Source organism: Leptidea sinapis, chromosome 13 (genome assembly GCF_905404315.1).
Source record: "Leptidea sinapis chromosome 13, ilLepSina1.1, whole genome shotgun sequence".
NCBI lineage: Eukaryota > Metazoa > Arthropoda > Insecta > Lepidoptera > Pieridae > Leptidea > Leptidea sinapis.
Genome location: NC_066277.1, coordinates 7,495,070 through 7,515,749, shown reverse-complemented (window position 1 = coordinate 7,515,749; position 20,680 = coordinate 7,495,070). Strand labels below are relative to the sequence as shown.

Here is a 20,680-nt window from a genome sequence, read left to right as displayed (position 1 = left end):
CTTATAATACTTAGTGAAAAGCCATAATATTATTATCTTGCGATAGTATAGTATAATTTTGCTCTAATATTAACTCGAGTAGCGATTTTACAAATTTATAAAAAAACGTTGAAAATATACCCTATTTTCTATATGTAATATTTTGAAATATATATTGAAAGTAAACAGTAATCTTTGCCAGTGGGAGGCTCTTTTGCACAAGATGCCGGCTAGATTATGGGTACCACAACGATTTCTGAGGTGAAGCAGTAATGTGTAAGCATTATTGTGTTTCGGTCTAAAGGGGCCGTAGCTTGTGAAATTAATGTAATTCTTAATGACACCACGGACTGGGAATAAAGCGAACACCCTCAGGCTCTTTAATTATAAATGTTTATTGTACGATATCACATTGTAATCCATATTTTATATAAAAAGAAAAAAGCCCGCTGAGTTTCTTGCGCCCATTCTTCTCAGGTCTCTTTCGAATGGGTGGTAGTTTTTGACGTTCAATAAGTGATTTTAAATCCTATTTTGAATAAAAATATTTGAATTACTAATTTGAAATTTGAATGGGCAAACGAGACTTAATATTTTACGTCTCAATTTGATGAGCGCAATCGTAGTACCGCTCAGAATTGTTGAGTCTTACAAGAATCTTTAGCGGCAATTCATTGTAATGGGCAGGTCAGGTAGGAAATATTACATAGAAAAGAACCAAACAGTACTATTTCATGATCAATTCACACAAGGAAAAGAAGATCGTTGAAATAAATAAGAAACAGTTATGGTGCTTATATTAAAACCTGTAACACTGGTGTCCATCAAAGAGGTAGGATGTAACAAAATTCAGAGAGATACCATATATATAGATATTCCGAATTAGTTACCTGAGTAACTTCTGATACTGGATGCAATCAAAAGCCTTAGATAAGTCAAAAAAGTCAACATATCCGTCATTTGACTCCTTTTTTTGACGAAAATAAGGGACGAGACGAGCAGTACGTCCAGCTGTTGGTAATTGATATGCCCTGCCCATTACAATGCAGTGCCGCTCAGGATTATTGAAAAACCCCAAAAACTCTTAGCGGCACTACAACTGCGCTCGTCGCCTTGAGATACAAGATGTTAAGTCTCATTGGCATAGTAATTTCACTAGCTACGCCGCCCTTCAACACAATGCCCGCAACACAGTAATGCTTACACATTACTGCTTCAAGTTAGAAATAGGCGCCGTTGTGGTACCCATAATCTAGCTGGCATCCTGTGCAAAGGAGTCTCCCACTGGTAATCACGGTAGAAATAGGCACCGTTGTGGTACCCATAATCTAGCTGGCATCCTGTGCAAAGGAGCCTCCCACTGGTAAGCTCACCTTCAAAGCGTTCTCTAGTATACGAATACCAGCATCATCATCGAGATCTGTCACGAGTGTACATAGAGAGCTGTTTGTTAAGTCAGTATGGATGTAGAAAAAAAGGGAACAACAGCTGGTACTATAGCCAACAAAGGGATTGACCGTAAATCATTGATCAACTTATATACAATTACTTAAGAGTAAAAAAAATGCCTTATAAAAATCCTATGAAGGGTTTTAAGGTTTTTCTTGCTTTACTCACGCAGTAAAATACACCTTAAAAATAACTATTTACCTTACGAAGTATGTGACTGGGTTATTAAAATAATTCAATTTCTACATCTCTGTACCACTTTGCGAATTTTTAATTGCAATTTGGAATTAAAGCTGCTTGAATATTATTTTGTGCAGTGAAATTTTAAATAAGCATTCCATTTTCAAATTATTATTATAGACAAACCGTCTGTATTTTTAATCTATGGCAACAGTTATCCATAGATTGCGGTATGCATACTGCAATGGACGCTAAATACAAAATTAGCAGAGCATCAGAACACCACAGAATCCCATTAACTTGTTTCATTTCAATAAATTGTCATAAACAAGAACATAATCTACTATACAGTGGCGTGTTTGTGCAAATTCACTTCTAATTCAGAATTATATCTCTTTTTTATGTTCGCCTTTACGACGCTATTTACAGTATCTAGTAACTTTTTCATAGAGGCTTAGTTTAGGGGTTACGTTATTTAAATGTTGGAAAGACATTTTATATATTTTTTATGTTTGCCATCTATCAATTACTTGTTAGTTGGATATCATCTCATATTATTATACTGCCACGAGCGTTTTTAAGACGGCTTTTTAGAAATCAGCAAATAAAGGGGCTGACTTCATGGTAATTGATCACAAAACATTATTAATAATACGCCGGCGAGTCTTGTATTTTAAATTCGAGTACTGATATGGTTTTTGAGGCAGATCCACAATATAAGACCAAAAGTGCAATTCGCATTTAAGGCCCCTTACATTATATGAACAGTGGTTTTTGAAATTAATTAATTGAATATAGCAATACACAGAAGTACAAATTTTTACATTTAAAATTATTGGTTAATTTGTATACATATAGACTGTGTTTAACCACAGAGTAGGGATGCATACTTAAGTATTGTTTAACTAATAATAAGATGTAATTAATGTAATAAATTTCAACGCCTCGAAAGTAATTTATAAAATTTAACCTCTTCTTTTTATTTGTACTACAAATTTTAATTTTTTCGTTAAATATTGAACAAAGACGTAAATTTGAACATTATTATATCATCGTATTCTCCGACTAATTTATTATTATGCTTTTTGACTATTTTCCTGTTTGACTTGATTGCTACCAAATTTCAACTTCGCACGACACGCCATCTGGATGGTGGGGATGATATCGTGATATGTGCCACATCTAGATGTGGGGCGTTCCTCCACAGTGCGGTTTTCAAGGAACTTTCTGCCGCGTACGACCAAGCTATTTAGTGAGTGTCCTGGTGCGGTGTTTCCAGGACAATACCACATGACGGGCCCCTTAAAAAAAAACGCATTCACTTTTTTTAAGGGCAAGAGTGAAGAATTTTAAAGTAGTAAAGATTGTTGAAAGAGAATGTGGGCGACGAAGTGATCACCTCACTTAACATCTGGTGCCCCTTACGGTTATTTGTCCTCTCTTCCATAAAAAAAATAGTTTTTACTAATTGCTCCGATTGACTGCGCTCCATTATTGGTCTCTAGCCGACTTTACTCGACCAGCGTTAAATATTCGATCGTCACAGCTGAGTAGCCACAAAATAAAGTGCTCAGCGTGCTTTTAATAAATTTTCACTACACGAAATTGTTAAATAATTTAATGTTTGATCTGATTATTAATAACTAATTAAATATTTTAATAACCTAAAAGCTAAAAGCCTAATTAAAAACTCAATAAGCAATGTTTGTAGAAAGAACATGCTAAATAATTACCCGCTATGAAACAAGGTTGTATCTCAAATGACCTTCAAACCTCTGACGTCAAACGGGAAAGGGTGGGCCGGGAGGCATCGCTCCTGTTTACAATAGAACTAATTTAATATACGTTCGTTTAAACTCGGAGATAAGAATCTGTTTTGTTGTTTTTACATCCAGCCTGTAATTTTAGAACTCGAGGGTTAAAACCTCCTTTCTGAGCTTGAGCCACTTTTATCCTGATTTAACCAGTATTAGCGTCAATTATTTCTAAGCTTTAATACGTTATGGTGGCATCCGGTATAAAATCGAGTTTTTTTTTGTCGGAATGCCATAACTTCCACAATCGTTCAAGAATTTAATGATACACCATTTTAATATTTTTTTTCTTTTTGCCGCTATTGACGAACAATACTAAACGTATTTAAATAATTATAAAATAATGTTATATAACTTTGTTCTAAATATATTAAAAAATTTTAGATATAACCCTTTTAACTAGGTAACACTGAAAATGTTTAGAAAATGAAAAACGGCTTAATGTAGAAAGTTGCCAATACTTTTATTGTTTTTTGAAGTAATCTCCGTTTCTCTTTACACATCGTCGCATTCGATGGAACCACTGAGAAAAGCAGTGGGTTCATTCTTCCTTAGGGGTCTTTTCTATAGCATTTTCGTTCGCTTTCACCGCATCTTCAGGGCTCGTAAAGCGAATACCTCGAATAAAGAAAAGACGCAGGGCGCCAGGTCAGGCATCTATATCAACCTCTTTGCCTTAGTTGGCCGTTCCTCGAAAGGAAACACCCACTGAGCTTTTATGACCTGTGTCGAGGTCAAATACTGCATTTGAAGCACCGCCATTGAACTTATCTAACATTTGGCGACACCAGTCCATGCGAAGGTGTTTCTGGTCGTCGGTCAAAGTATGGGAAATCCATCTCGTACAAAGCTTCCTGACGCCTAAATGTTCGTGTAATATTTTTTGAACTTGACTCATACCAATGCATTGGCTTGCCCGATTCTCACTCTCTTATCTTCCTCTATCATGCATGCAGCGACTAGTGAAGATAACACAGCACTGATGTTATCTTCACTAGTCGCTGTTAAAGGACGTCCTCCAAGCGGAACATCATTGAGATTGCTACGTCCACGCTTAAACTCGTTAAACCAACTGTAAATAGTGGCACGAGATGGGCTTCATTAAGAAATGCTAATCGCAGCCTATCATAGCTTTGTTGTAGAGTAAGCCCACAACGAAAGTCATAATAAATCATTGACCGAAAATTTTCTCGCGTTAGGTTCATCTTCACGTGTAACAAGAGTTTTAGATTTGCCTCCAATTCACAAAAACAAAAGACATGACATGAATATACAACATTAGGTTACCAAAGAGTTCTAAAATTGAAATTCAAAAAAAGTTTTCATTAGAAGTGTTTCTAACTGGCCAGTTCTAAACATTTTCAGTGTTACCCACGAATTAGAAACCAATTGCATACGTAGACATATGCAAACTTTAGACGTCCAATTGTGGTTTCTATAAATACAAATATTTCAAACTATAAATAGGCCCCACGATTTCACCCGACTATATTACATTGTTGATATTTCAATGACTAAATTTGCGGAGAGGTATGGGTGCGTTACCACTTAGTCAGAGCAGAACGAGAATGGATTAATCACAATAGTAATATCCGCTCCACTTCAGTGGAAACAACGTAAGCAGAGCCCAGAGGAGCTGAGCAGACTTTCAAATAAAACATGTAAACACGTGGGCCCGAGCCGGATAGAGCGGGGTACTACAGTCCGCGCGAGTCCGCTCTATACGAAGCGGAGGGTAGCGGGGCGGTGCGGTGTGGTTGAATCTGGCCTGCAATTAGTTTATTTCTTCTGTAAATACGGTCTAAGACAGTGTAATTAATAGAGATTTTTTCTTGATGCTCATTAAAAATATTCTTCATCGCATAATCGAAAGAAGCTGAAAAATTTACCGTATTCAGAGTGGTATTTATATAGTCTCGAACCCAGAATCTATGTCTTCTATTTATAACCAAATAATGTGCGGCAATCAGTCCCAGTGCACCTGCTTTCAATTTTCTATAGAGATGGTTGTAAAAGCTCTTCCTTTCTTAACCAATACATGACGTATCATCACTTCAAGAGATTGAATTTGACTAATCAGAACACGGGATACAGCTTTGGTCTGCTTAGATCAGCTCCACTCCGCGCCGCTCCATCCCGCTCCGCTTCTATGGAAACGCACCTATATAATAGATAGTCTTATAGCCATCGTAAATCTGGTTTTAATTTCTATAAGAATGCAACTGACTTACAGACTCATCAAGAGATTTCTAAAAATGAATGCCGGATTGGCTTGAAATTTATCGACAAATAAAATTTGAAAAAAACATTTTATGAACGATGCGGGACTCCAATCCACGACCTCTCGTCGATCGTCGATCTCGCACGACGACTTGAATATTGCGGGAGGAGTCAGCAGCACCTTGCCAGTGAGATGCAGCACAGCCTTTGTCATCGTCGTCACAACGTATTCACCATCAGCGCTGGGTAAACAACATTATAATATAAATAATTATTAAGTGAAACTTTATAGAAAATTTGTAAACTTATCAAAGTTCAACGTTAATACAATAATATTTTCATATTATTTACACAAATAAAATTTGAAAAAAAAAAATTATGAACGATGTGGGACTCGAACCCACGACCTCTCGCGTTACGTGCGATTGATCTTCCAACTAAGGGAACCGTTCGAGTGACGAATCGTCATAAAATCTTGTTTGGTTTGTTCAACTCTCAGGTTGTGGCTTCATCTACAGGATCTACTTTATAGTTGAGAACCTGCTCAACCCTAGTATTTGCATATTAGGAAATTGACTTGAGATGTCGCTTTTGCAAATCATGAAAAAGATCTATCTTAATTAAACATTTTGTGATGCTTACGCTGAATAAGCATTTATGGATTGTACCAAAATCATTCAAATAATTAATTCATCATCTCGAACGACTCACCCTCAACAGACTAACAAAGCCACATTTGCTAAGCGTCCTTTACTATGGTAACCGTCGCTATGGTAAGTGTTATTACACACCCGTGCAAAACTGTGCCGGATCGCTAGTATAATTATTCAATTCTTACTGGTATGTGCATGTCAAACATACCACAAAATTCTTCAGCTTTATAGTATTTATATAGATTTCATGTGTAACATATAATCTTGTTTCTATTATTGTAAGAATAAAATACATTACTGCATATTCGAGTTTCAGGTTACAGAAACTTTTTTTATCTCAAAATTAATTACAATTTCACTTACTGAGATAATACTATTCTAGTTACAGAAAAAAATATATGTGCTGCAAAAATTAATAATGGAACACAAAAATAAATACAAAAGCACATCTACTCTCTAAGTAATCACAAGTACCTACTTATTAAAGGACTAACATAATATTATCATATAATTTGATTATATTTACTGAAACTATTCCATTTAGTTTATGTGTTTACGTAAAATCCTTCAATAATATGTGTCTTTTTAGCAATTTTGTTAAAGTTTTTAACGACTTGGCGTCTTTTATATCTTTACGCAATTAACGCTCAAACGTAATATTTCTTCTCCCATAGTTTGTTCTTGTCTGAGTGCTTAGACCAATATCATGTCTTGCTTCACGAGTCAAAAGTTTTTGTTTATCTTTTTTGTGTATGCTATTTGTGTACATAAGTGTTTAGTTACATTTTTTTTTTGTAATAGGATGCATTGTTGAATTCATAAATTAGATTAAATTACATAAATTTAGTTTCTGTCTCAATATTTGTAGTAGAGTGTTAAAAGACATAATGAAATACAATTTTATTGATTTTGTTTTGAGCTATATGTAGGGTCTTTAGATTAGTATTTGCTGTGGTTGCGCAGACTTCTACTATTTATTCAAAGTCAGGCTTGACCGTGGAGTTACAGATTATTTAAAGTAAACGCTTATGCAGGGATTGGGATATAGCACGAAGTCCACCTGTAAGCGGAATTAGTTTATTATGGATACTTTCTGTGTGTATTTGCCAAGTGAGTTGCTGATCAAGATTTGGTCCTAGATATTTTCTGTGTAAACTCGATTAATGAGTTTTCCATTAACAGTAAGCCTATTATATTGACCTATCTTCTTGTTTTTTGACGCAAATATTATATAGTCGGTTTTAGAAGTATGTATTCAAAGAAATAAGATCAGCCTGTTCTTGTTGTATTATGTTGGAGGAAAGGTTAGGAACGACCTGACTAAAACAAACTTGTGTCGTCAGCATAAAGAGTGATGTTACCTTTTAGACCAATATCTTACCTGATATCTTTTTGAGAGATAGGATTGAAATATTTTAAAGGCAAATATAGTTACACAAATGATTTAAAATTAGTGTTAATTCCCCCAATATTTGTTTTTAAAACAATTCGAGACCTGTTTCGCCTCTACACGAGGAATCCTCAGGACGTGTTGTCTCGCCAAAATCTGGCACGAGACTGAATCAAATGAGCCGGAAGCCGCTCTTTTATACACTCGTCCCATGAAATGACGCGCTGTGATTGGTCGGCTGTTGTGATGTATTACCCCCGGAAGAGACACGTAACAAAGGTGATGGGACTAAATTTGTTTGTTCATTCAACAATGTAAACATGTTATTTTTGTGTTTTATTATTTCTAATTGCTCTAACACATTTAACCGAAATATAGTTACACCAATAGCTTTTTGTTTCGATACTACAATTTTAAAGCTGACGGTGTTAAAAGTTTTTATAAAATCAATAAAAATACCAAGCGTTAGTTCGCTTTTATCAATACTTTATTTCATTGAGGTATCCAAATCTATACCTGCGGCTAGGGAAGTCAACTTTCAACGAAAGCCGTATCGCTTTTTGTACAAGAAATTTGGGAAATGGAATGGAAAATTGAAATCTTAGAACTGCTTTATGAATGGGGCCACGGGGCCACGTTAGCAAGTTTAAAAGAGTATAGTTTATGCAGCGAGTAAGGTTTTCGGTAATCGGTAATAGGCCCTTAATAGCTTTAACCGATTTAATAGTTATTCCATCAATACTAGCGTTAGTGTTCGGGTTTCATCCATGAACGATTAATAAAATTAAAATCTTAGTTTTATAGTAAATATTTTATATTTGTACGCAACGCGCTCAAATAAAATCGAATCGTTATGCATTCTTAAAGTTACTTACAATTGGTAATGCGATGGCTTCAGTAAGTAATAGAAACATACTTCCGCGGGCCGAAACTTCATCATTTATTTCACGCAAATATGAGAAAAGTTGAAAAGCTACATCACAGATTAGCAATTTCAAAATAGCATTAATTTTTTTGATAATCCATTTGTAATAATTAATAATGTATTGATTTTTCGAGGGCTAACTATAAAAACTGGCTAAATACAATTCACAAAATATTATGTGCATCTATGTGTCAGCCTTAATCTATTTAAATGGCTTATATAACGTTTTAATAATCCGTTTGACAATCCTTGTAGGCATTCGTAGTACAAAGCACAAAGGGGCAAGGGCTAAGGTAGAGGCCCTAAACTTCGTCTCAGGCCTATAAATTCGATCCTCATATGAATCTTCAATATTCCCTGTTACTGTACTGTGTATCAAATCAAATCAAATCAAAATCATTTATTCACGTAGGTCACGGAAATGACACTTATGAATGTCAAAATAAAATAAAATATTTTTCTTATTGAATCTACCGCTACTTCGTAAAGGGTTGAGCTAATGAGAAGAAGTAGCAAGAAACTCATTGTCACTCTTTTATATCAAGATTTACATTTAAGTACATCGATTTACAAATCATTTCAAATTACAATATAATATGTAAAATGATGCAACAGACACACTCAAACGCCAAATAGTCAATATCTTACACGAGTAAGTAAAAAAAGGAAATGTAAATTAATCCAAAAGTTATTGAGTACAGTAGCTGCATCATCCACATACACCATAAATAAATAAATAAAGGTATTCTGTGAGCATTTTATAAGCGATTATAAATAAATAAATATGTATATATCCATACATATATATACACACAATAAGTCTTAAGAATCTGAGACCGAGTCCCCGGCAACATGATCATCCTGCCACCATATAATATAATATTTGTAGGCAAGGAATTCTAACAATAGTTATTTCATTCAACTGTTTGACAATATCATAAAGCTTGCAGTTACAATTTTCAAAACCGTTTCACACAAGTTTGCGTAGCGGACAGTGGCCATACAAATTTCTTGTATAAATACATCTGGCTCACATGCGGGATGATCTACATCCGATCCCGCTAAGCTCATATTAGATCTACAACCCATTCTCAAAGCTACACGAAATCCTACTTTATTGTCAGGTGCTATGGGCTATACTAACTTAGCGAGAACGATTATCTTGCTCTGATGTTTTAGGTTTCCAAGTTTCTCGCCTTACATTTAATATCCTTAAAGAAACACACACTCTGTCAAATCCGAGTTAAGCAGTCGTTTAATAAAATTATCACTATTTGTGTTGCTATGTGGCTTGACAATTATATTTTTGTGTGGGTATAGTATTATTATGTAGGTATAAAGTGTACATTGTAGCAAGACTTAAAATTTATTTGTGGTAGCTAGTTTTCGAATAACTGCTGTTGTGAATGCGGTAAAGGGAACGTTAGGGTTAAGATAGTGGTAGTTTGGTGATCAATTTACTCAGTGAATTAGGATGAATGTATTGGAAAAGACACCTAGACGATTCCTGGATAGAACATACTCACATAACAACATGACATATTTTTCAGAACGAGATCAAAATACTGAGATAAGCTTGATATTATATATCTATCTGAAAATTTGTTGAAAAGTTGAACTTTAGCTAGGGATAGAGGTAAATAGGGAACCATTTGGGTCATGTAGTTGAAACTTTTCAAGATACTTTGATTTCAGTGAATTCATATTTGACTAAGCACATTTTATTTTCAATTCGAAGGGTTTGTCTCTCGTCTCTTGAGCAAAATATTTTGTAACCAATTATAACTTGGTTGTTCCTTGGGTTGACCCAGTTTGCTCATCTCTGTGTCATCATCATCAGTTTGATTATTCAGTTCGATTGTTAGTTACAACTTTCGCTTCATCAGGAACCATTTCTCTGAATGTAATTTACACAAAAGTAAATTATGCGCAAACATAAAAGCTAATATAACATAATATGAATATGAATAAATAATTAAAGAATCTGAAATCTCAAGCAAAGGATAATCCTGACTGTGACTGTGAGTGTTCTGAATTACCAGAATTTTTAGGGACAACTTTTTTGTTATTCCTCGTGCCTCGTTTGAGTAAACTAATTACGTCGTTTACAAGAACAAAGATATGCGGAGAATGCTATAAGCTAAGCAAACTAAAACTTGACCCCTTCTGTAAGGAACACAAGTGCCCCATATCAAGCTAAGAACGCGAATTGAATAACTTAAACTCAGCTGGATGATAACATACCTTTTTATTAATATTTTTGTTTACACCTTTCAGATTGTCAGCGCTTCACTGGACGATTGAAGGGAATGGAGATGAACAAAGTAGACAAAGGAGATATCTTTTATTTACACCGAGTTCACAATGGGGTGTAAGTTTTGTCGATTTTCGTATCTTTATACGAGATTCAACTGTGTATATTGCTGAGTAACTGAAACTCGCGACTTCGTCCGCATTTACCAGTCTAGCTTATTAGTTTTTGTTCCAAGGTTGCCACATGCATATAAACAAAACTATCATATAATTCTAAGTACGGCAGTTATTGTAAGAAAAGTTTTTGGTCGACTCTTTTTAAAGAAACTTCTTTGAAAGCACATGACGAACAAACTCTAGCGTTACGCGAATGGTAATTTCTTGAATATATTGTAATTTAATTTCGTTATTGAACAATTTTCTAAATTATTATTTCATTTTACTTCAGTCGTGTGGTCGAAAGCACACACGCTTTTTTCTCAAACTTACCTTGCAAATCCGACTACCATGAAATAATCGATTCATTTTGTGGATATTATGTAGTCAATGACACTCACAAATAATGCGGCTTTCTATTGGTAACAGAATTTTACGAATTAATTCATTAGATCCAGATATTACCCCCTAAAACCTCACAAACTCACAAACTTTACCTCTGTTGTATAAAACAACTATAATTCGATAAAAAATAGATTACATAAGTGTACTTTACTTATCTTATTTAATTGAGGATTTAATATGAGACCGCCTTGAGCCCTACCTCAATGTGTTTTGCAAATTTAAAATAGTGACCATTAAGCTTAAATTTCCTCGCTTCTTCCTATCTCCGATCTAGCACTTTAACTTCCAGCTCGAACCGCGGCACTCGTAGCTCAGTAGAAAATTCATTACGGACGTAAAATGGAGATTGTATGAATCAAAGCCGTTATGTGTGATGCAATATAGAACGAGCGTTGACAGCTGTTACTTGGACAAGATGAGGGTAGTTAGAAAATATAGCGGTCACTTCTATCCACTACCGTCATTTGCTCATTGATCGAACAACCTCTTTATAATATTAGTAAGGATTTATAACTTTTTCTTTTTACCGATTTCGTTTGGCTACATATATGATGTGCTACTTATGATTCTAGTCTGAACCCAAAATCTGACCGCAATCGCGTGTGACATAATAGCACAATTAGGTTCGCAATATATTCATATCATTAATTTGCCTTCTCAAACTCAAGACTCAAAAATCGAATTAATGTTAAAAATATATTTTTCAGGTATTTGTAACGGTAGCAGTCCCTCTTCATCCGGAGACAGCAGTGAGTGTTGCTTGGTTCTTCGAAGCTAGTTATTATAACGTCGCCAATGCTACATATTTTGAACCACTTTTAGGAGATATTGAAGTGAGTCTTGAAAATATTTGCATTTACAATACAATATACGCTTTTCTCCCAGAGATATAAAAATAATGGGTTGCACTCCGGAAATGCCGGCAGAAGTGAAAACTTGAACATTAACGCTGTGCATTTTTGAATATTTTGTAATGGTTAGGGAACAAATTCGCACGCTTGCTTTATTTATCAATGTAAAAATACTAGCATTTATATGTAATTAAATACAATATTCATTTATTGCGCTATCGTACGCAAAAGTAACAATTTGTGTTACATAAAAAACTTTACACTTCAGAACTATTACAATTATTTTACACTAAAAAGTTTATCTCTCAGAAAAATCAACTTTCATCCATAATTTCAATGACTGTCTTACGATTTTTCGATCACACCACGTGCCCTGATGCGAGTTTAACATCTTATATACATCCCAAGAAATGTGCTCAACGCCACTAAAAAAAATTTCACTTCAAAAAAACCTTGTAAATCCAAAGATAGACTGACTGCCTTCTCCATTGGCCTCTTCTTCTCGTAGCAACCTCTACAAACTGGATACTCTCTTACTCTTACTATACTTCCTATGAGATGAAATAAGACATGTGATGTATATTTAACGTTTATTACGAGACTGCCTACAAAGTGCTATCAACTAAGGCTGTGGACGCACAAACTTCTACTGCTACTACTACTGTCGATGTTGGTATTTACCAACACTATCCACTAATCCCAAGCCCGTGAACGCTGGAGTGCCCCAAGGCTATGTGCTATCTCCCACTCTGTTTCTTTTGCATATCAACGATATGTCGGGCACCTGCAGGCTGCAACATACATTGCTATGCAGACGACAGCACTGGTGATGCCTTATACACGGGCCATGCAGGTCTCTCTCGGGAAATCGTTGACCAGTGCCGGGAGAAACTTGTGTCTTCTATCGAGTCCTCCCTTGAGAAAGTTGCGGAATGGGCTAAATTACACCTTTTGCAATTTAACCCCCCGAAGACTCAAGTTTGCGCGTTTACCACTAAAAAAAACCCCATTTGTCGTATCACCGCCCTTCGACAACACTTCCCTTTCAGCCTCGCCTAGTATCGGAATCCTGGGTCTCGATATCTCGAGCGATTGCCAATTCCACGGTCATCTGGAAAGCAAAGCCAACTTGGCTTCGAAAAAACTGGGCGTCATAAATTGAGCACGGCAATTATACTACAAGCCGGCCCACATTCTAGCGTTGTATAAAGCGCAGGTCCGGCCACACATAGAGTATTGCTGTCATCTCTGGTCTGGCGCACCCGAGTTTCAGCTCGATCCATTTGACCGCGTGCAACGCCGAGCAGCTCCAATTATCGGGGACCCAGTGCTCTGTGAACGGCTGGATCTCTTGGCGATGCGTAGAGACATCGCTTCATTTTGTGTCCTCTACCGCATTTATCATGGGGAGTGTTCCGAATAGCTGAGTTACCTGATTCCTGCCGGTGAATTCCACCTTCCCACGATACGCCACAAGTTAGGATATCATCCCCACCATCTGGATGTGTGGCGGTCCTCCACAGTGCGGTTTTCAAGTAGCTTTCTTACACTTACTACACAGCTGTGGAATAAACTCCCTTGTGCGGTGTTTCCGGGACGATACGACATGGATATCTTCAAAAAAACGCGTACACCTTCCCTAAAGGCCGGTAACGCTCCTTTGATTCCTCTGGTGTTGCAAGAGAATGTGGGCGGCGGTGATCACTTAACACCAGGTGACGAGTACGCTCGTTTGTCCTCCTTTTCCATACAAAAAAAAAACTATCACATCAGAAATTACTATTTTTTAAACAGAAGCACAAACGAGCATACATACAAGACATCTGATGGCATTTGATTACTGCGGCACTCTCTCTCTCTTGTAACACCAGCGGAGATAAGAGAGTTGCTGACGTAAATATGTATTCGAATAAAAAGAATACTGGGAGAGTTTCTTGCGCCGCTTCTTCTCTCTCAGAGCGCTATTTGTTTCAGAAGCGGTAGTATTTTCTAGTATATTAGAAAAGACATCAAAACAAATTGGTACGAACCCGGCAAGGTATGATCCGGGGGCTTATTAAGTAGAAGAAAAATTGAGACTTGTTAAGAAGAAGTGGCAAGAAATTTATTGCTATTCAATTAAAAACACAATCTATACAAGGTTACACATATACACACAAGTAAGTTTGTGTCGAAGTTTTTCAAAAATAATTGAAATCATAGAAGAGTAAAGTAAGGGCTTCACAAATTGTAAATAAATGCCGCGTCGTGGGACTCGTCGTTCCATTCACAGAAATATGGTCGAGGGAGGTGATGGCTGGTCCATTCGTCGTGCACGTGAATACTGCACGTTAATGTTATTAATTTTAAAGTAAATAGTCATTTATATTTTCATAATGTTGATATTATAGTGACCAATATTATCAATACTTTCTCAACAACTATAATATAACTATATAGTCACGGTATATTATTTTATTATTATCTGCGACTTAAAAAGTAAATCTTATCTCAGTACAGAAACATTCAAATATGATAATTTAACTTTATCACATTTGAATGTTTAATATATTAAATAAAACTTGTTAAAATTTGTTCGCACAAGTGATTTTATTTCGATATACTTTCACAGACATCAAGTGCACGGAGGCGGCGTAGCGCTATCGAAACGAAAAATATCTTAACAAGGAGACATTTCTATACAATAATAGAATCTATGTTAGAAAAGTAAGTAACTTTAGAATTTACAATAACTCTTAGCACATGTCTAATATTAATAATTTTGTTTTATAGAAGAGATCACCTGGGCATCTGATGGGAAGTGATCACCGCACCCCACGTTGCTCTAAACAGTAATAAAATAAATGAGTATTTTTATACAATCTAATTAATTAATCTAATTCTAGTTACGATTATTGTTATTTTTGGAATCGGTGTCCTTCCACTGCGACCCGCTCTCGCCTCTCGCCTATAACTATGTATTTAGTTACAAGCCTATCTTGGATGACACCGACTCCAAAAGTTACAATAATCGTAACTAGAATTAGATTAATTAATTAGATTGTATAAAAATACGCAATTATTTTAATACTTTTTGGAGCATATTATATCTATTGCTTTGGAATAGTGTAGAAGTCGGTTATTTTTTTGTATTTTTTATTTATTTTATGATTTTTAGTGAATTTAAAGTACACTAACTAACAATTCAATCATTAATTCTGTAATCAGAAGCTAACCAAACGACACCAAACTATCTTTGCAATATATCCTTACCAATAAAAAAAGAATCATCGAAATCGGTTTGCGCGATATTGAGTTAATCGTAAATTTATAATCCACTTTGCTATACGTATGTATAGCAAATTTAAGACTTTTATGGTTTTCTCATGGATGCCATTGTCAGATCTGGACCAAATTACAATGGGACTACACGGGAACCACCAGCTTTCAAAGTTATCAAAATCGGTTCACCCAGTCGAAAGTTTAGAGGTTATAAACATAAAAAAAAATGCCGACGAATTGAGAACCTCTGAATCGAAGCCGGCTGAATTTCTTGCCACCGTTTTTCTCAGGTCTGAACTACAAGCTGATTTTAGAATGAGTGGTAGTTTCGGTCGTTAACAAAAGTGATTTCATAATATCCTATTATGAATTAAAATATTTGAATATGAATTCACGAAGAATAAATCATTAATTGAGTCATTTGCGATGTTATTCGCGTACACCGAAGATCAGTTGTGTATTGGAAAGGCCTTTAATTACGATCGTAACTAATTCCACAATAACAAGGCTCATGTCTAGCGTCATTTCAGAAGGCAATAAGAGCTAATAAAGCTTCATAACACACCAAGTAAGCGATTCCAAACACGACCCAATGAACAAGCCAAATGTATTAAACGTTTGCAATTACATTTCTGTTTGTTCGAACGATTTTCCAGTTGCGACAAGGATGCTTGATAGCATTAGATACGATTTGTGATAACATTTATCTGTGCCGTCTTTAAATTACAGACTCTTAACTTGTTACGTATGTTTGATCGGATCTACTTTTGAAATTGAATATGCTATCCTAAAATAATTCAGGTAAATTTTTACATGTTTATAATACTAGCTGACCCGACAGACGTTGTTCTGTCAATAAACGGTTCGAGAGATATGGTAAATGCGTGGATGAGTGCGTGGGTGGGATCGTGACATGACAAACTATATATGTAAACCTTCCTTGAGCTTCAACGAATATATTACAAAAGATTACATTGAGATTGGTCGAATAGTTTAGAAGTTATTAGGGAACAAACAAACATACATTGTCTTTTATAAATATAGATTTCGATTTTAGTGCAAATTGAATAATAATGTGATCTGCAATTACATAAAGGTTAATAGTCGTGCTACAAAATGTCGTTTAGGTCCAATTTCACCAATTGTATCATTATACAAGAATAATTACTATATTCCAGGTTTAAGATTATTCCTTTACTCTCAGAATAACCACCATCCAGAAAGACTCGTTCTACATGTTCCCAGAATTACTAAATATAATAAAAGTTTTGTATGTCATTGTGTTCGTGATTATAATAAGTTACGGAGTAGCAATAAAAATTTAAATTCTAGATTAATATACCTATATAGTTGGCACGGACGAGTAAAAAAAGAAGGACTCCATGCCGTGATATTAGCAAATGAAGCACCGTTATGCTAGTGTGTTGCGGTTACGGGGGATACTAGTTACGCAATTTTTTCTCCCTTAAATATTCATAAATGGCCACAAATACTTATATAGTATCGGTTTTACACGATATCACAACGCACGACGGCATTTTTAAAATATTTTATTAACGCAAACTGATCAGAACTGACGATAACAATTCTCATAATGGCCGCCTATCGGTCTGTAGTAGTGTAAGTGTGTGCGTGGGGGTATATATTTACACGTAAATCGGCTTGTTTTGGTGCTACACTGTTATGTAAGGTGACACGTGATAAGTCCTTATCTTTTTACTAGTCCGAGATAGTTGGCTAAATGCTTATAATTTTTATAGTGTTAAGGATTTCATGGATATGAAATTCTGATATTGATAATATTAAGTTAAATATTTTCATGCTAGCAAATGATATAAGCCCATTATTATAATTTTTTAACACCATTGTATACTATATTTTTTGCAAATAAATATATTATTATTATAAACTCTACTTACTCCAAGTATAACTATTCATTGTTAAGTGTAAATGCAGATAAATTAAATAAAATAAAATCAAATCAAATCAAAATCAGTTTATTCAAGTAGGTCACGAAGATGACACTTATGAATGTCAAAAAAAAAATTTTTCTTATTGAATCTACCACTACTTCGTAAAGGGTTGAGCCATTGAGAAGAAGTAGCAAGAAACTCATTGCCACTCTTTTATATCAAGATTTACAGATCATTTCAATTACAATATAATATGTAGAATGTAAATAGGCTGGTCCAGTACAGTATAACATAGAGGACATTTTTAATTTAGTCGTGACTTTGAACTCGTGTCAATGTTTTCAAATTGTGTTTTAATTATGCTAAATTTTCTATTATATACAGGTCTACAGAAAAGTCCTAAGGCAATTAAAAGGCGGTTATGTAAAACCTATTTACACAAATATTATATAAATCCTTATCAATTTATACTACTTAATATAAAATCATTCATTTCTGATGGCCTTAGACTAGATTATTCCCGAAACGTACATCAATTTTTTTTCTATTGTCAGAACAGCGTCTGTCGGGTCAGCTAGTTACTTATATAAAAACAAATATTTAATAATTAATAAATAAAAGTACAACCAAAAATCAAATATTTATTGTGTGCATATGTAGGTATATGTACTGTAGCATACTCTTTTGCTGTTTTATTCAGTAAAGCCGACTTTAAGAATAAGAGATAAATCGTTAAGAATGACAATTCAGTCCCATTTAATACCCCCGAAATGAAGAAGTTTCCACTTAAAAAACCATTTTGTTATGTTTTTAAAGTGATAACTCTCACTTCTAGGATTAATACACAAATAAAATTTGAAAACAAAATTTTATGAACGATGCGGGACTCGAAGCCACGACCTCTCGCGTTCCGTGCGAGTGCTCTTCCTAAAGTTTGTTTGCCCGCATCGTTCATAAGATTTTGTTTTTAAAAAACCAGTGCAGCTAAAACAAAATGCTTAATTGAAGCAAATTTAGGTAATTACTCTTGTGAATAATGTCACATCTCAGATAGGATTTCAATGTTCTTCTGCCGGCATCACGTTTCCAACAGATTTGATATTCATAAGGCCACAGGTCGTTTGAAAATGAATAATACAGCAGACATAATGAAGCCTCGCTAGTTTTCCATAAAAAGATAAGGCACCTGATTAAAACTGTACTATGAACCTCGAATGCGCATAATGTACCATGAGGCTAATGCGTTGCCAGCTTTGCGGGTTTCTAAATCAACTATGTAACCTCCTCCATCATACAATTAAACCATAATCCATTCTCACAAAATCCAACCGTATTGTCCAGTAGCAAGTTCGCTATTTCCATGCCAAAGCCATTTAATTCCACGCAACATACGTTCCCCCGCGTACTGTGCTATCCCTATGCATTGCGTGCGAACACACACGATATTAGCCTTTAAAAATGAGTTTTCAGAGGAGATAACGACTGTTTTTGCTTGTAGATACGGGCATGCGGGACGTCCTTGCTTGCTCAGAGCCATTTGCGAGAATGCCACATCGCATTTCTTGCATAACGGCGTCTTAGGCGATTTACTTCACCTAGCCCTCACGTAAGTTACTTTATCAAGATTCTTTCTGTTGATATAAATAGCTAATACATGATGAAACTTCTAAAGTGTGTAGATCGTGTGTTATGTATGAAGTTTGATGGAGAAAGAGTTAACAGGCCTTGGATGGAATTTACTTAAGATGATATTTCTTTGTCATCCACCTGGCTCAGTGCCATTGCAATATCAAATATTATATTGAGAGCAATATCCAAAATACTGCTTTAACAGTTTCGTTCCGCGATCACTAACGTAATATGGATTTAAGTTTATATAAAAAGGTAGTAGTAACCTTTATTGGTCTACTTACCCTTCATATGCACTGATTAATAAGTTACTCTGACGAATGACAAACTTTCCGCTGGTCACTCTTCAGGCATCATCATCATCATATCAGCCGGAAGACGCCCACTGCTGGACCAAGGCCTCCCGCAAAGACCCCCACGAAGATCGGTCCTGCGCCACCCTCATCCAACGTCTATCTTGTGGGGGTCTACCAACACTTGAATTCTTCGGTCATGCATCCTTTTTTTTATGATAATAAGGGACGAGACGAGCAGGACGTTCAGCTGATGTTAATTGATACGCCCTGCCCATTAGAATGCAGTGCCGCTCAGGATTCTTGAAAAACCCAAAACTTCTGAGCTGCACTACAATTGTGCTCGTCACCTTGAGACATAAGATGTTTAGTCTCATTTGCCCAGTAGTTCACTAGCTACGGTGCCCTTCAGACCGAAACACAGTAATGCTTACATATTACTGCTTCACGGCAGAAATAGGCGCCGTTGTGGTACCCATAATCTAGCCGGCATCCTATCTAAAGGAGCCTCCCACTGACCCTTAAATTATTATCAGAATTTTCCTTAAAAATGACAAAGGTATATTTATTTCTGTACTAAATTTTGCAGGCCATCTGCGTCGCTCCAAGAAGATATTGAAGATTGCTACTATGAAGCTGAATACTGGGGACTCGAGAACAAATGTGATTATTTGACAGACATGTGCCCGACTAGTCCACTAGACTTTATTTCCGTGGTGTTTGAAGACTAATAAATATTGTTCTTAAAATCTAAAACCAAAATTGACCAATACTTAAAATGGATAAAAATCATACTATAATTAAGATATTTTATTTTGTTCTCTTGAGATTTAATCGCATTCAAATCTTTTCCTCAGGCTGTGACTAGCTCAACACACTATACTTTATACTTGCACACATATAAATATATTTTTTTCCCTCGGGATGAAAAGTTCGCTTTTAGTCGCACTAAAGTATCCGCAGCCTAGCGAACAAACTCTCGAAGTAAAAAGCGATTCACTCGATTATATGAAACGAGCAGTCATTGATAGATTGACAGATAATGACTGTAATCTTGTAAAAAACGGAGATAGCTTAAGTCCACAAATTTTTAAGCAACTGTTCCCTTTCAAACTTAGCTGGATTATACTTCGTCGCTTATCGCCATACTGTTATTACTACTATTTCAAACTTATGTCATATCCCTGCACGTTTCATACTAAATTAAATTTTAATTTTTACTTAGGCAGTCTCACCTCTTCTTACTACGTAAGATTTATATCGTACGTATTAACATCCTCTTTGAGTACCCGATTCTCTCCGGGTGAGA

At 35.5% G+C, this 20,680-nt stretch overlaps 1 protein-coding gene across 1 annotated transcript; it reads left to right on the top strand.

The window, feature by feature from the left end:
• Positions 1–9,847: 9,847 nt before the first annotated feature.
• LOC126967487 (uncharacterized) lies at positions 9,848–20,102 on the top strand. Its single transcript, XM_050811975.1, has 6 exons — positions 9,848–9,920; positions 10,888–10,981; positions 12,132–12,257; positions 14,887–14,981; positions 18,948–19,055; positions 19,961–20,102. The coding sequence occupies exons 1-6, from the start codon at positions 9,895–9,897 to the stop codon at positions 20,100–20,102; spliced, it is 591 nt and encodes a 196-aa protein (XP_050667932.1). The 5' UTR covers positions 9,848–9,894.
• Positions 20,103–20,680: the final 578 nt, after the last annotated feature.

Coding starts and splice junctions, on each gene's coding strand:
- LOC126967487 (XM_050811975.1), top strand. CDS start 9,895: ATGTGGCTTGACAATTATATTTTTGT. Junction 9,921..10,887: donor CTTGACAATTATATTTTTGT/GTGGGTATAGTA, acceptor TACACCTTTCAG/ATTGTCAGCGCTTCACTGGA. Junction 10,982..12,131: donor CACCGAGTTCACAATGGGGT/GTAAGTTTTGTC, acceptor TATATTTTTCAG/GTATTTGTAACGGTAGCAGT.